The following is a 15,145-nucleotide window of genomic DNA, read 5'->3' as shown; positions in this document are numbered from 1 at the left end:
TGTCTCACACACACATATATACCACACGTGAATGCACGCATGCTGTTATACCATCCATTTACGGTTTCATTATGGTTTTTGGTTTTTCTGAATTGAAACGGAACCCAAATGAAAATAATTGCCCAAATTTTTCAGGTGATTAGTTTAGTGCTATAAAGATAATCCATTGCTTTCCCAATTCACATGTTATAATTTTTCTTTTTTTGGATTTGATTTAACAAGAACTAATATAATGCAAGCAACATTTGATACGTAACATATGTTTGAATTTGAACCATTGCTTGGGGAGTTTGGGATTTAGTAATTTTTTCTTCTTCTTGGTTATTGGGGCAGGCTTTTTACATGGGCTTAATAACTGTGGTTTAAGGGCCAATAGTGGGCTTCCTTGCATGATGGATCACTTCTGATTCTTGAGTCTTCTGTAACCCATTCATGTGCATCTCTTCCACCATGGGCTTCCAGATTCTTACTCTTGCATTGATGAACCAATTTGAAACCTGTTAAAATTACTAATTTTAGTGATGCAACATTGATGTGAGATGATGCATGGGTTACTAGTTAAATTAGTTCTTGAAAAATGAAAATTTTTTTAAATTTATCCTTAAAAGATTTTATCAATTAAATTGATCTTTTAAAATTATAAATTAATTATTTTTGTCTTTCTATCACTCATTCACTCCGTTAATTGTTTTCGTCAACTATTGATAATATGAAATATTAATTGACAGCATACATGATACTTAGTATATTTAGTTAGATGTTGAATAAATATGTTTATAAAAATATATCAAGTTAATCGCTATGTTATATTGGGATTAGGGTTTATGTAATTGGAAAAATAGATTAAACTGATAAAATTTCATAAACATAGACATGTTAGAGATCATGTATGTTGTTAATCAACATTTTACATTATCAATAGTTGATGAAAATTATTAATGGAGTGACAGAAAGTAAAAAATGATTAATTTATAATCTTTAAATGATTAATTTGATTGATAAAATCTTTTAAAGACGAATTTAAAAAATAACTTATTTTTTTAGAGACTAATTTGACTATTAATCTTATTCTATACTCTTTAAGAGCTTGCACATCAATTTGCCTGTTAGTATTTAAAAGAGACATCAATTTAGTCTTTTAAATGTATATTGAGTTGATGGCTATTTTAGTATTTTACACTCTAAAGAACCAAATTAATGCAAAAATACAATAAATGACTAAACTCTTGTTTCATGTATTTTTTTTTTACTACCAACTTAAGCATTCACTCGTTCAACTTTTTAGAGCTTTAGGTTGGTTAGGTCATGTTCTCATATTGAATTATAAATCTCAAATTGTAAGCTTATAAGTTGTAACACAATTTTGGAAGGAATGAAGAATCACCTGACATCTTGATAGGCCAGTCTGTTGAACCAATGTATCCTTTTCAGAATCAGTAGGATAACTGCATGAACAGGTTTAAGTAACAATCATTAGCACATAAACCAAAATAAATAGTTTCCATAGCCTAAGAAAAGTAAAACAAAATAATCATTTATAGCAAAGAGAAATATTTTATATACTCATTTTTCTGTCGTGCATTGAGCTAACACATCTTTCTTATTATTAGATGAGATGTAAAACTCAAATAGAATAAGTTTCACATCTTATCTAATAACAAAAAAGGATTGTTTTAGCTTAATTGCCATAAAACAAGAATGAGAGTCTGCGAAAACATTAACAACCCTACAAAAATAAGCTTCAAAACTAGAATCACTGACGGGTGTAAGAAGTGTTCAAAGAGCCATCTTCTCAACAAAGCTACAGCATGATCCGGAAGCCCTCTTTGGGATCTCAAAACAGGTTGAACTGAGTGTAAGCTTTGCACTGATTGAAGACCCTTTTCAACAACATTGTTAGATGCAGGAGTAGTGTTCTTCATTGTGAACTGAAGTTGATCATAGATAGCATGTTTCAAACATCCAAAATGCTTGGAAATGGATTTGATTCCAAAGGATATGTAAGGAGTGGCATTTCCAAGCCCAGCTACTTTCTGAAATGATGACACCACTGATTGCATTTGTTGGCAGTATAGTATATACTTCTTGTATACCTTAAGAAAAAAAAAAAAAATTACTACCTATTCTTTCAATTTTGGGTAAGTTATGAAATTTTTTAACCCATTTATTTGCAAATTAGAAAGGGAGCCTTAGAGCAACGATTGATATGTTTCCGTGTGAACTAAAGGTCATGGTCTCACGGGTTCAAGCCATTAATTACCATATTAAGGTCCGTTTGAGAAACTTTAAAAGTAACTTTTTTGAGCTTTTGACTTATGAAAAATAGTAGTATTAGTGTTTAGTGCGATTTTTAAAATCAAATTGCAACTTTTTAAGAAGCTATTTAGGAACTTATAGAAGAGTAAAAAAAAATAACTTCTCTCATAATACTACTATTTTTTATCACATTTCTATAAAATAAGTATTTTTAGAACTAAAAACTCAAATACAAAATAACTTATTTATAAGCTACTTTTTCACATAACCATTATTGTTTAAGCTATTTTTTCAAAAGGAGCTTAATTAAGCTGTTTACCCAAATTGGGCTTAAATCGCACACATTACACCTTCTGGGTGTAGTCTGCTATATATTTGAAGCTTGAATGATAGAAAACTGAATTCAATTGATATCTCAAGTACTAGACTTTAGAATTTAGAAAGAAACATATTTTGGGTCCAAATTAGCTTATACAAAAGAAGTTTGCTAGGACCTAGGATCACAATTTTTGAAAAAAAAGATAAATGTACTGTTTCCAAACATGCTTTAGATAAGATTACAATTAGTGATAGTGATATTTATAGTCAGATTTGTAATTAATGTTGAAAGTCTGACTAAGATTTTCCATTAATTAAAAGAAAAGAAAAAAAAAATGGGGGGACCAAAGACATTTCACATACCTCATCTAACATGCAACCAAGTACAGAATCCCTACAATGATGCTGAACTCCATCCCTACCATTAGTTCCAATGATGGGATCTTCTTCATGATCATCACCACTTTCATTCAATCTTGGTGGAGGATCCAAAACACTGCCACACATGTCTTCAAGAATCTGCTGAGCTGGCTTCAGAAACCTTGATCTCTTCAATATGGAAGCATACCCTGTAAAAGGAACAACCACAGGACCAATGTTTCTAACATCACTGCATGGTTCTTGGGGCACATGATGATTTTGATCCACCAAATAGGGTGGAAGAAGAAGATTGTGAAAGCTTGCAGGGTAATGTTCTAGTTGTGAAGAACTCTTTGCTAGAAAGGAGTCATGATAGGGTGGTTTGGTGCTAATAAATGTAGATGAAATTGGATTTGTCTCAAAGGGTTGAGCTATGCTGGTTTGAAATGATGGAGGAAATGGTTGTGGTGGTGGTGGTTGTTTTTGGGTTTGGACCATTTCTCTGAGCTTGTTCCTTCTGCTTTGTTGTGGGACATGAGAGGACTCAAAATTTTCCTCCATCAATGAACTTTGCTTAGTGGTGGAGATGAAGGAGAAGGTGATAAAAGAGGAAGGTGAGTGAAGTAGTGATGAATGGTGAAGGAGATGAAACTTAGAGAACTTTGGTGTGAGGTTAATTAGTAGAGTCACTATTTATGAACAGTTTTTGGCAGAAGAAACAGTTGAAGGGACTTTGAACAGTTTTGAACTTTTCCAATTTCTTGCACTGCTGAGCTTACATTACATATTTGTAGACAATTTCCCACTTGAAAATTGTCGGACTTTTAAGTTAGCGAAAAATTAACTCAAATGTTTTTATTAATGCAGTATGATTAAATGTCTCCGAAAAACTATTTACACTTGCATATATAATATAATTATATATTAAAATCTGAGTTTCTAAATCATTTAAGTGATAAGAGTATAAGACTTATATGAGTCAATTTTTGTGTTTGTCCAAACCTTTTTATGGTAAGAGACGTGTAGTTCCACCTTGAACCTACGGTTTGAAGTATGAACTATACTAAACACTGGTTTTTGGACCATTTTCTAGTTAGTAGCTGAAAAAATATGACTCATTGGAGAATCAAATTTCCCACATGATGAACACCACACTGATGAAATCAGTACAAACAATTTCAAGCACCTTCTTTTCAGCAATTACAGAAAGTGTTTTACAAAGAACAAATGCAAAGAATTTATTATGATGAAAGTTACAGAAGAAAGCTGCATTAACAATTTCACTGAAAAACTAAAGTTACAATATCTGTGACTAAAACTCTGACTTAGAGAGAACTAAGATTCATCAAATTCTGAATTGCAAGCATTTCAGAATCAGTTAATGCCAAAGGTGTAAATTGTTGATCTGCCTCTCCCATCTTACAGAAATTAAAGAATGTAACAACAACTAGCAAATGGTAACAACAACAACTAGCAACTACTCATCATGTGTATTCAAATTTCCAACAAAAAAACAAACATTTTTTCTGTGTCACCTCTTTTTCTACAAATTGTTAATTAGAGCAACAAGATCTACTCTCTGCATTATTGGCCGTGTTCGCGACATTTATGGTGGTTCCCTGAGGAACACCGGCAGAAGTGGCTTCCTGCGCCGCGAGCGCCTTTTTACTTATAATGTGATATATATCAAACAATATGGTTTGGAATGCCTTCTCAACATTATAGGCTTCCAATGCTGAAGTCTCAAGAAAAGATAGTCCTTCTTTTTCAGCCAAACTTTCAGCATCTTCAGTAGACACTGCTCTCAGATGATTAAGGTCGGATTTGTTTCCGGCCATCATGATAACAATGTTGGAGTCGGCATGGTCCCTTAGCTCGCGAAGCCATCGCTGGACATTGTCGAATGTTTGCCTCTTGGTAATGTCATACACCAAGAGGGCACCAACTGCTCCTCTGTAGTATGCACTTGTGATGGCTCTATACCTCTCTTGCCCTGCAGTGTCCCATATTTGTGCCTTTACAGTCTTCCCTTCCACCTGCATTATATTGTTTTTAACATCAGCAATTAAATCTTCAATCATTAACACATTTGATTATTCTAAACTCTATAATGTATGGATCCAAACAATTTAGTTAAAACATAACACATTAATCTATCTCATAACAAAAATTCAAATAAGAAAGGGATGTGTTTCGTGAAATATTTTTACATTTTTAGAATTGTCTTATTCACTTGAAATTGCTTCCACACAAAATGATAGTTGAAAATCGTTAAATGATCTGACATATTTGACTAAATTATTATCTAACGATTCTCAACTATTTTCGTATAAAAGACAACTTTATATGAGTAGTCAGTTTTCCAAAATTTTACATTAAAAACATTTCAATATAAGATTCAACAGGAATGCAAAAACATTTTGTGATCCACGCACCATCACATAGTAACATTGTTCCAGTACAGAAACGTGTATCCAGTACGCAGTACACCATATGTAAAATATTTTATTCTGAATATATGTATATTTAATGTTCTACACAGATAAATTGATACACGGTACGCTAACTGATTGATAAATTCATGTAATCGTAGTGAATTTTCATGTCATATCATGGAATCGAATTGAACCAAACCAAATCAAACGAAAACCGATTGAAAAGAAAAGAAGGAAACAAAAGAGAAAGAGGAGGAAAAAACCTGCAATGTTCTGGTGGCGAATTCAACACCAATGGTAGACTTGGACTCCAAGCAAAACTCGTTGCGCGTAAACCTGGAAAGGATATTGGATTTTCCAACCCCAGAGTCCCCAATCAACACAACCTTGAAGAGGTAGTCGTATTCATGGTCCACTTTGTACGCCATCTAATATCTATTAATATTATTATTATTATTATTACGCCAACAGAACAATTGCCAAAATGGAATGGCTTAGAGATTCCAAGTTTGCGGAAGCGTTATTTTATTTTTCCCTGCAGATCAGAGACGAGTGAAGAACAGGGAAGAAAAGAAAAGACGCACATTAACATTGGAACCACCCCAATAATAACTGAATTAACGGACGACACACCACTTTTGAAACGCCCACCCTTTCATTGCCCGCAAAATTCGCTATCTATATGTTTTCCTTTTCCGTTTTCTTAGTAAATGTTTTTTATGAGATTCTCTTGTTTTATTCAATTTTTGTTCGACCTAATATGTTTTAGTCTGTCACGTAAATATTTAAAGGAAAAGTATACGTAACCAAAAGTAATCAGCCAAAAAATAAACAAAACCGTTTAATTAGAATCATTTTTGAATAATATGTTTGAAAACTGCTCCTGAAATCACGGAGCACAAACCAAAACCCAATTTTTTATGGAGCTCAAATACATTTTGGCTGGTTTTTGGCTGATATGCTTTTGGTTCCCTAGTTGTTCTCATATTTAAATTATGATAATGGTACTTTATGCCCGTTATGGCGAAAACACATTATATAGACCAAAATTTTAAGGGAAAATAAAATTAAATTATCAAAACAAAAAATATATATATTTTTACAAAATTTAAAAGATTGTTCAAAGTTATATATTTTTTTTATGTTTTTAAACTAAAATTTAGGGCAAAAAACCCCAATTAAGCCAAGGGGAGCACAATATTACACGAATCAGCCAATCTGAAAACAGCTTCATGAGTCAACCAAACCACATTTTTATGTAATTCGAAACAGGTAAATTCGAACTACATTTGTACATAATTTGAATCAACTCACATCGAATTATACTCAAACACACGCACACACTAATTCGAATCTACTTGATTCGAATTATAAAAAAGTATAATTCGAACCAGGTTACTTCGAATTATACTTGTGCACTATTCCCTAAGTAGTTCGAATCTAGTTGATTCGAATTACTCACATTTTGCCTCTAATAGTAATTCGAATGGGGTTGATTCGAATTACACTGGATTCGGCTATATAAGGAGTTCGAACCCACCTCATTCGAACTCCTTATCCATTCTCATACCCCACCAAATCCCAGAGAAAACGACCCAGATTCGCTCCGACAAAGACCCGATCAGAATACTCAACCGATGGGGGACGATCCGGAAAGGCTATATCGTTTGGACGGAGTTGCTCATATAGCCGAGGTCATCAACGACGAGGTTAGTAGATATGAAAATTTTTCGCTAGTGGTTTATTTTGTTGGTGGTTTATGCTAGTAGTTTATTTTAGTGGTTTCTTGCATGTGGTTTATTCTAGTGGTTTTGCATGCGGTTTAATTTAGTTGTTTTGCTAGTGGTTTTGTTGGTGGTTTATGCTAGTGGTTTATGCTAGTGGTATTGCGAGTGGTTTAATTTAGTGGTTTTGCATGAGGTTTTGTTGGTGGTTTATGTTAGCGGTTAATGTTAGTGCTATTGCAAGCGGTTTATTTTAGTGGTTTTGCACCTTATATATGTTGGCGATTTATGTTAATGGTATTGCAAGTGGTTTATTCAGTGCTTTTGCATGCGGTTTTGTTGCCGGTTTATGTTAGTGGTTAATGTTAGTAGTATTGCAAGTGGTTTATTCAGTGCCTTTGCATGCGGTTTTGTTGGCGGTTTATTTTAGTGGTTTATGTTAGTGGTATTGCAAGTGGTTTATCTTAGTGGTTTTGTATGCGGTTTGGCCGGTGGTTTATCTTAGCGGTTTATGTTAGTGATTTATGTTAGCAGTTTATGCATGCGGTTTTGCTAGTGGTTTCAATATGTGGTTTACGTTGTTAGTGGTTTCTGTTAGCGGTTTTGTAAGTGGTTCTAATTATGCGGTCTATCTTATGCGCAGCCCCAGTGATGCATCTCGAGCATGCGGCGGCAGCAAGGCATGCGACTAGATGAGAGGTACGTTCCGTACTTGCAGATGGCCGGTTTATACCATCTGGCGAGACTAAACGATAGATGGTTCCGATTGGATGAGCCCCTTGTCAGTGCCTTCGTCGAGCAGTGGCGTCCTGAGACGCACACCTTCCACATGCCGTTCGGAGAGTGCACGATCACACTACAGGACGTGGCCTACCAGTTAGGGTTGCCAGTCGACGGATGTTATGTCAGTGGTTGCCTGACAGATTTTCAGATATACATCCAGGGTGGCCGTCCAGCTTGGGTGTGGTTCCAGGAGTTGCTTGGAGTGATTCTTCCTACGAACCAAGTTCAGAAGTTCGCAGTAAACTGCACCTGGTTCCAGGAGACTTTTGGAGAGTGCCCCGCGGGAGCCGATGAGGAGACTGTGTGGTGCTTTGCTCGTGCCTATATCATAATATTGTTGGACACTCAGCTGTTTGCCGACAAGTCCAGCAACCGTATTCACATCAGATGGCTACCCTACGTGGCTAGGCTTGAGGAGATGGGTGGCTACAGACATGTGGTGCATGTGCATGTGGCCGAGTGCATGTGCATGTGCATGTTGTACCGGTGCATGTACCGAGTGGCCAACAGACATGTGGTGAAGTTAGCTGGCCCGTTACAGTTACTTCAGTCTTGGATATTTTGGCGCTTTCCTAGGTTTAGGCCTGCTGGGTATGATACGTTCAGCTGGCCGTTGGCCTCGAGGTACCATTCTCAGACTTTTCTATTTCAAGTTAAATTATTTAATTCCATGTCCGCTTATAATGTTATACTATTTTGTCACACTCTTAACACGCTATAACATCGATGTGAGATGCAGGTGGTCAGGTCACAACCCTTTCGGTAGCGAGAAGGGACCTAGAGTGCAGATGTGGAGGCTGAGGATAGACATGTTACAGGCCAGGGATGTGAGTATACTAACCGCCAATGTTTAGTTAATTAAGCTTTAGGACTTCAGATCATGATTTGGCCTGACAATGTTGAAATCTTTTTGCAGTTCATCTGGATGCCCTATAGCTCCCCCGACGTCCTTCAGGTTGTGCATCCAGAGGTGTTGGAGCCTCGTCATACGGCGTTATGGTGGTCTGTGACGTCACTGATATATTTTGCCGTGATAGAGTGGCATAAGATAGATATGGTCTTACCGCAATTCGGCGGAGTCCAGTCCCGTCCCCAGCCCGCCCTGATCATCGACTTTCTAATGTCGAAGGATGGGAGAGGAGGTGATCGTTGGTTCCCGTACAGTTTGTAGTTCTGGCATCTTCATTGGGAGAGCCGTGCAGACCACGTTCTCTGGTTCGATGTTGTCGTAGACCCTGGACCCTCACATGACTTCTTGGACTGGTGGAGTCAGCATGGAAAGAGGTTCTTGTCACCAGAGATGTACCTGGGGATCTGAGAGCCGTTCCTATTCCTGTGGAGGCGACGCAGAAGGGTGCTGGGCGAGTTCCTGATATGGATCGTGTTGACGACGTGCCAGATAGGCGTCGGGTTGAGAGGAGAGCTCGTGTGGGGACACGACGGAGCCAGTGTGAGTGGAGGTGGCTGGACATTTCATACTTCAAGTCAGAAACGGAACATATTCATTAATTAATATCCCATGCAAAGTACATCACATTAAGTTTAACAAATTTTATCACTTATCAACTCCAACTAACAAAACCTATAACAGTGGACTCTAAAAGCAAAAGTGAAATCAACGAAGTAATAAAGCTGACAATACACCTACTCATGTCCCCCTGTACGGGTTGGTCCTCCGACCTGTGGGCAACTCCGACGTGTGTGTCCGGGTTGCCGACAGAGGCCACATCTCTTCGGCCGGTTCGGATCTGCCTCGTCCATAGTGGTCCGTATCCTAGTGGACCTGGGACGACCCTCGCTTACACGCCTCTTGTTCGGGTCTGGGATCACTGTCGGCCCATCGTATGGTGGCCAGAAACCCCCGGAAATGGGAGGTGTGAACCCCATCCGATACATACTGAACACCGAACTAAGACGATCCACCTGGTGGACATACGGCTGCGAAGTTAGCCGTGAATAGGCACAGCATGCCAGGGCGTGAGGACACGGGAAATGAAGTGCCTGAAAGTATCCGCAATCACATGTCTGAGATCCAAGTGAGACCCTGTAGCTACCCAGTGAGAACGAACCAGTGGGAGTTATCTCCGTGATGGTGAACTCCGAGTTATCCCGGTCGTACAAAGTCACCGTGAAGCACCTCATCGTCTTCAAATTGGCCTCGATACACTTCACCAGGTGTTTGACTGAATTGTTGTCCGGTATCCAGCTGGGCCTTAGCCTCTCTCCCCTTGCAGACAAATAGTTCGGCCAATCTTCCGTAAGTTGCCTTCACCAGCAAGCACACAGGGAGGTTCCTGACCCCCTTAAGGATTGAATTAACACACTCAGAGATATTTGAATTAACACACAGGGAGGTTCCTGACTCCCTATGTCCACAATGAATACTCAATTCGGTTCGCCCACTCACACATGGCAGGGTCTTCAGACCGCAGAATATCAAACCAGTAATCAAATTCTACCTCGATCTTAGCATACCCTGCATTCACAAGAAGCCTCCTTGCATCTTTGCCCTTGAAGGTTAGGGCAAAATTTGCTACTACATGTCGAATGCAGAATGCACGGTATGCAGCTGGAGGTAGCCATCCTCCGTCGGGAGCCTAAAGTGCGGCCTTGATGCCGTTATACCTGTCCGATATAACTAGCAGACCCGGCTGCGGTGTCACGTGCTGACACAGGTGGGAGAGAAAGAAGGACCAGGACTCGGCATTCTCACCCTCAACTAGTGCGAATGCAACAGGAAGAATGTTGGAGTTTCCGTCCTGTGCAATCGCGACGAGCAACGTTCCCCCATACTTGTCATACAGATGGGTGCCGTCAATACTAACCAACGGCTTGCAATGACGGAATGCCTCGATACATGGTGGAAACGTCCAGAACAGTCGGTGAAAATAAGCTTGAGACTCGTCCAGCTGTCCCCCAACTCGAACAGGGCTCGTCCTAAGGACTGCAACAGTACCAGGCATCGTCAACTGAACTCCTAACACCCACCTAGGGAGCTCTTTATACGACTCATCCCAATCACCATAGATGAGGGCAACAACCTTCTGCTTCGCCAACCAGACCCTCATGTACGTCGGCCTAAACCCAAAGTGTACGGCCGTGGCATTTAGGAGCACCTTGATGCTGACGGATGCATCAGCCCTAACCATTGGCATAATGAATACCGAGATCACATGATAATCCAAACTCTTGTGGTCGCTGGAGATGGAGGTCACGAGACACGTATGCGGTCCATTGTACCTTTTTACCTCCCAAATGCCCTTGCGTTGCCGGAGACTAAACCGAATCAACCATGTGCACACATTCCCAAACTCAGAACACTTGCCAACATACTGGCGATAGTCAGACTCCACTACCTTGTACTGTACCCATCGTCAGATGCTGTAAGTCTTGACACTTAACACGGCCTCATCTTTATCCTGAAATTTCTGACCAACCTGAAACTTTGTCAGACCTGCAGACCCTTCCGCATCTCTAGCGCCAAATCCAGCAGGCTCCCCAGGAACCCCCTCCTACCTCATGGCATCCAAGTCCAAAGATGAAAAATATGGAGGGTACTGCTGTGTGCCAGAGCTAGAACCACCTCCCGCCCCAGCAGGCTCACTCGCTCCAATATCATCGCCACTGTCATCAGCAATCATATCCGGCTCCACATCATCGTCCTCTTGATCATCCAACAATCCATCTCCAACTCCGGCCGGTGCAGCACACTCTAAAGAGGTCGGCACAAAATCCCCTATTCCAACCTCGCCGCCTACACTGCCGTTGAGATCAACAGCGAACGAAGGGGAGGCAACAGGCTGGACCGGTCACTCGTACACAGGGACAGACGAATATGCACCGACAGGTCTGGAGCTAGAACCGGCTACCATGCCTAAAGTGGGGGTATTCCGGTTCGAACCCCCCGAGCTGGATACCACATCAACCAACTTTACCAACAGCTCTGGTGTCCTCACTTCGGGAAACTGCTGGCGACAATGAAACATGACCTGCAAGTCCTCATCGCTCCCGATTGTTAAACAATCATACTTCACGGTTTCTTGGAGCACCGTGATTGGAATGCGAATGTAAAACTTCTTAACCCGTTTCACACCTTCCAGACTAAGTTTCAGCAGTACAGAATTAACAAGGTCATCATACCTCGTCGTAGGCCTCATAAAAATACTGAGAGGATCCTTATCAGTGAACTTCACACCGGAATGTGTTTTCCTCTATGGTGAACCAAGACTACAAAACTCTCCTCAGTAGCCATTTTCCCCCTCTAATGAGATCAACTCACGTTCACACCATATATATACACCTCTGGTCCTTTATAATTCGAACCAACCTAATTCAAACTATACTTGATGTAATTCGAATCAACCCATATCGAATTACATGGAATTGCGTGTTGGGGAGTAATTCGAATAAACCTGATTCGAATTACTGTTACTGTGTAATTCGAATCAGGTGAATTCAAATTATGTTGGTGTGCGTGTCACTGTGTAATTCGAATCTACATGATTCGAATTATATATTAATTGAGTTTGAACTTACCTGCTTCAAACTACATATAAACGTGAATTGGTTGATTGATAAACCAGATTTTACTTTGGCTGATTTCTGTAAAAAATTACCCAGCTTGACTTATTTAAGTTTTTTGTCCTAAAATTTATAATATTTTATATAAAAAATTTTGAGTGCCCATTTGAATAGTGACTAAAATTTTGATTATAAGTTAAAAGAGAGACAATAATGATAATGTAAATAATTTTAATATTATTCATATTTCATAATTCATACCAAGATCCAAATAATTAAGACCTTTGATCTAACAAATCAGTTCTAACTTCTAAGTGTGTGTCTATTTTATTCTACCTACTTAGGACACAGGTACTATAGTTCATGTTCAATCTAACTTGGGGAACAAGTCATTACTTTCCTCCACTATCATAGTTATTTATCGATCACATGATAACATTTACACAATGTGGGATAAATTATCCATGCATTAAGGGAAGAAACTACTCGTTTCATTTAGGGAATTGGATCTTTTAATTTTTTTTTGTTTTTCATTTGAGAAGCTAAAGTGTAATCTCTTACTATATATTTATAGGTAGAATAAAAAAAATATAAAAAAAGGGCAAATTACAATAATAAGTCAAGGGAGAAAATAATTTACGTGAATCAGCCAAAACAAAAACTGCTTCATGAATCCACCAATGCACGTTTATATGTAATTCGAACCAGCTTGGTTCGAACTCCATTTCTACATAATTCGAACGAGTTTGGTTCGAATTACACACAAACACACGCACATACTAATTCGAACCAGCTTGGTTCGAATTACACACACAGTAATTCATGGTATAATTCGAATTATGCTGTTAAAAAATTAATAATTTATTAAAAAAATTATTAAAAAATTTATTAAAAAAATTAATAATTTAAAAGTTAAAAAAATATATATTTTATTTCATACGTTAAAAAAAAAGCTAACAAAATATTTAATTACGAGACTTCTTTAAAATATTAATGAGCTATCAATTCGAATTCCATACAATACTTTTTTGTCCATTTTTAATAGCTCATGAATATTTTTTAATAAATTTTTTTAAATTATACTACAAAAAATATTTTATCCTATGCAAAACAATTTAAAAAAAATGGCTTAAAAATGTTAGGAGTACTATAAAAATTTGTAATGTTCTAATAACTTAGGTAAATACATGCATGTACTCAAATTTTAAATAAAATACTCTACATAGTCAATAATAATTTAGAAATGAAAGAAAATATTTTATTTCATACAAAATAATTAAAAAATATATTTTATTCTATACAAAATAATTTTAAAAAATGGCTTAAAAGATGTTATGAGTACTATAAAAATTTGTAATATTCTAGTGATTTAGGTAAATACATGATAAAAATATTTTTTCTTTAATTTCTAAATTATTAGTGACTATGTGGAGTATTTTTTTAATATCCTAAGTCATTAGGACATTACAAATTTTTATAGTACTTCTAACATCTTTTAAGCCATTTTTTAAATTATTTTGCATAGAATAAAATATTTTTTTAGTATAATTTAAATAAATTTATTAAAAAATATTCATGATAATTTTTTAATAAAATTATTTAAATTATATGGTGAGATATTACATGATTCGAATTACGCATGGGGGAAGTTCAAATCACTTTGATTCAAATTATATGGTGAACAATTCGAATTCTATACAATACTCTTCTACCCATTCTTGATAGCTCATGAATATTTTTTAATAAATTTATTTAAATTATACCACAAAAAAATATTTTATTCTATGCAAAATAATTTAAAAAATGACTTAAAAAATGTTAGAAGTACTATAAAAATTTGTAATGTCCTAATGACTTAGGACATTAAAGAAATACTCTACATAGTCACTAATAATTTAGAAATTAAAGAAAAAATATTTTTATCATGTATTTACCTAAATCACTAGAATATTACAAACTTTTATAGTACTCATAACATCTTTTAAGCTATTTTTTAAAATTATTTTGTATAGAATAAAATATATTTTTTAATTATTTTGTATGGAATAAAATATTTTCTTTCATTTCTAAATTATTATTGACTATGTAGAATATTTTATTTAAAATTTGAGTACATGCATGTATTTACCTAAGTTATTAGAACATTACAAATTTTTATAGTAATCCTAACATTTTTTAAGCCTTTTTTTTAAATTGTTTTGGATAGGATAAAATATTTTTTATAGTATAATTTAAAAAAATTTATTAAAAAAATTTATTAAAAGATATTCATGAGCTATTAAAAATGGACAGAAAAGTATTGTATGGAATTCGAATTGATAGCTCATTAATATTTTAAAGAAGTCTCGTAATTAAATATTTTGTTAGCTTTTTTTAACGTATGAAATAAAATATATATTTTTTTAATTTTTAAATTATTAATTTTTTTAATAAATTTTTTTAATAAATTATTAATTTTTTAACAGCATAATTCGAATTATACCATGAATTACTGTGTGTGTAATTCGAACCAAGCTGATTCGAATTAGTGTGTGAGTGTGTTTGTGTGTAATTCGAACCAAGCTGGTTCGAATTAGTGTGTGCGTGTGTTTGTGTATAATTCAAACCCAGCTGGTTCGAATTATGTAAAAATGGAGTTCGAACCAAGCTGGTTCGAACTACATATAAACGTGCATTGGTAGATTCATGAAGCAGTTTTCGTTTTGGTTTATTCACGTAAATTATTTTCTCCCTTAGTTTATTTTTGTT

At 36.4% G+C, this 15,145-nt stretch overlaps 4 protein-coding genes across 5 annotated transcripts; 1 reads left to right on the top strand and 3 right to left on the bottom strand.

Moving 5' to 3' along the window:
* Nucleotides 1-230: 230 nt before the first annotated feature.
* On the bottom strand, nucleotides 231-3,826 carry LOC107608377 (BEL1-like homeodomain protein 9). Of its 2 annotated transcripts, none has more exons than XM_016310182.3 (4): nucleotides 2,938-3,826; nucleotides 1,762-2,093; nucleotides 1,385-1,445; nucleotides 231-497 (listed from the first exon to the last, which is right to left on the bottom strand). In XM_016310182.3, exons 1-4 carry the CDS (start codon nucleotides 3,493-3,495, stop codon nucleotides 363-365), a joined length of 1,086 nt encoding a protein of 361 aa, XP_016165668.1. In that variant the 5' UTR covers nucleotides 3,496-3,826; the 3' UTR covers nucleotides 231-362. The 2 variants fall into 2 exon arrangements, with proteins under 2 accessions (XP_016165668.1, XP_020962971.1); XM_021107312.2 differs by having other exon boundaries at nucleotides 1,762-2,033; nucleotides 2,938-3,695.
* Nucleotides 3,827-4,377: 551 nt separating this feature from the next.
* On the bottom strand, nucleotides 4,378-5,928 carry LOC107608136 (ras-related protein Rab2BV-like). Its single transcript, XM_016310019.3, has 2 exons — nucleotides 5,633-5,928; nucleotides 4,378-4,970 (listed from the first exon to the last, which is right to left on the bottom strand). Exons 1-2 carry the CDS (start codon nucleotides 5,795-5,797, stop codon nucleotides 4,488-4,490), a joined length of 648 nt encoding a protein of 215 aa, XP_016165505.1. The 5' UTR covers nucleotides 5,798-5,928; the 3' UTR covers nucleotides 4,378-4,487.
* Nucleotides 5,929-7,757: 1,829 nt separating this feature from the next.
* Nucleotides 7,758-9,385, top strand: LOC148550354 (serine/threonine-protein phosphatase 7 long form homolog). Its single transcript, XM_088494451.1, has 4 exons — nucleotides 7,758-8,500; nucleotides 8,616-8,703; nucleotides 8,793-9,039; nucleotides 9,150-9,385. Exons 1-4 carry the CDS (start codon nucleotides 7,758-7,760, stop codon nucleotides 9,383-9,385), a joined length of 1,314 nt encoding a protein of 437 aa, XP_088350577.1.
* A 135-nt stretch (nucleotides 9,386-9,520) lies between these two features.
* LOC148550353 (uncharacterized) lies at nucleotides 9,521-10,944 on the bottom strand. Its single transcript, XM_088494450.1, has 3 exons — nucleotides 10,726-10,944; nucleotides 10,502-10,635; nucleotides 9,521-10,142 (listed from the first exon to the last, which is right to left on the bottom strand). The coding sequence occupies exons 1-3, from the start codon at nucleotides 10,942-10,944 to the stop codon at nucleotides 9,521-9,523; spliced, it is 975 nt and encodes a 324-aa protein (XP_088350576.1).
* Nucleotides 10,945-15,145: the final 4,201 nt, after the last annotated feature.

This window comes from Arachis ipaensis, chromosome B7 (assembly GCF_059453495.1).
Source record: "Arachis ipaensis isolate K30076 ecotype BB chromosome B7, ASM5945349v1, whole genome shotgun sequence".
Lineage (NCBI taxonomy): Eukaryota > Viridiplantae > Streptophyta > Magnoliopsida > Fabales > Fabaceae > Arachis > Arachis ipaensis.
The sequence above is the reverse complement of the archived record's forward strand: the minus strand, read 5'-3'. Positions and strand labels throughout refer to the sequence as shown.

Excerpts from the sequence above, each read along its gene's own strand:
- LOC107608377 (XM_016310182.3), bottom strand. The coding sequence starts at position 3,495 with ATGGAGGAAAATTTTGAGTCCTCTCATGTCCCACAACAAAGCAGAAGG. Across the intron at positions 2,094-2,937 it reads TTGGTTGCATGTTAGATGAG|GTATACAAGAAGTATATACT; the intron begins GTATGTGAAATG and ends TTTTTTCTTAAG. Across the intron at positions 1,446-1,761 it reads TTTGAACACTTCTTACACCC|TTATCCTACTGATTCTGAAA; the intron begins GTCAGTGATTCT and ends CTGTTCATGCAG.
- LOC107608136 (XM_016310019.3), bottom strand. The coding sequence starts at position 5,797 with ATGGCGTACAAAGTGGACCATGAATACGACTACCTCTTCAAGGTTGTG. Across the intron at positions 4,971-5,632 it reads TCGCCACCAGAACATTGCAG|GTGGAAGGGAAGACTGTAAA; the intron begins GTTTTTTCCTCC and ends AATATAATGCAG.
- LOC148550354 (XM_088494451.1), top strand. The coding sequence starts at position 7,758 with ATGCGGCGGCAGCAAGGCATGCGACTAGATGAGAGGTACGTTCCGTAC. Across the intron at positions 8,704-8,792 it reads ACATGTTACAGGCCAGGGAT|TTCATCTGGATGCCCTATAG; the intron begins GTGAGTATACTA and ends ATCTTTTTGCAG. Across the intron at positions 9,040-9,149 it reads TGATCGTTGGTTCCCGTACA|CATGGAAAGAGGTTCTTGTC; the intron begins GTTTGTAGTTCT and ends TGGTGGAGTCAG.
- LOC148550353 (XM_088494450.1), bottom strand. The coding sequence starts at position 10,944 with ATGAGGGTCTGGTTGGCGAAGCAGAAGGTTGTTGCCCTCATCTATGGT. Across the intron at positions 10,636-10,725 it reads CGTTTCCACCATGTATCGAG|GACGGAAACTCCAACATTCT; the intron begins GCATTCCGTCAT and ends GCGATTGCACAG. Across the intron at positions 10,143-10,501 it reads CTGCTAGTTATATCGGACAG|GCAACTTACGGAAGATTGGC; the intron begins GTATAACGGCAT and ends TTGCTGGTGAAG.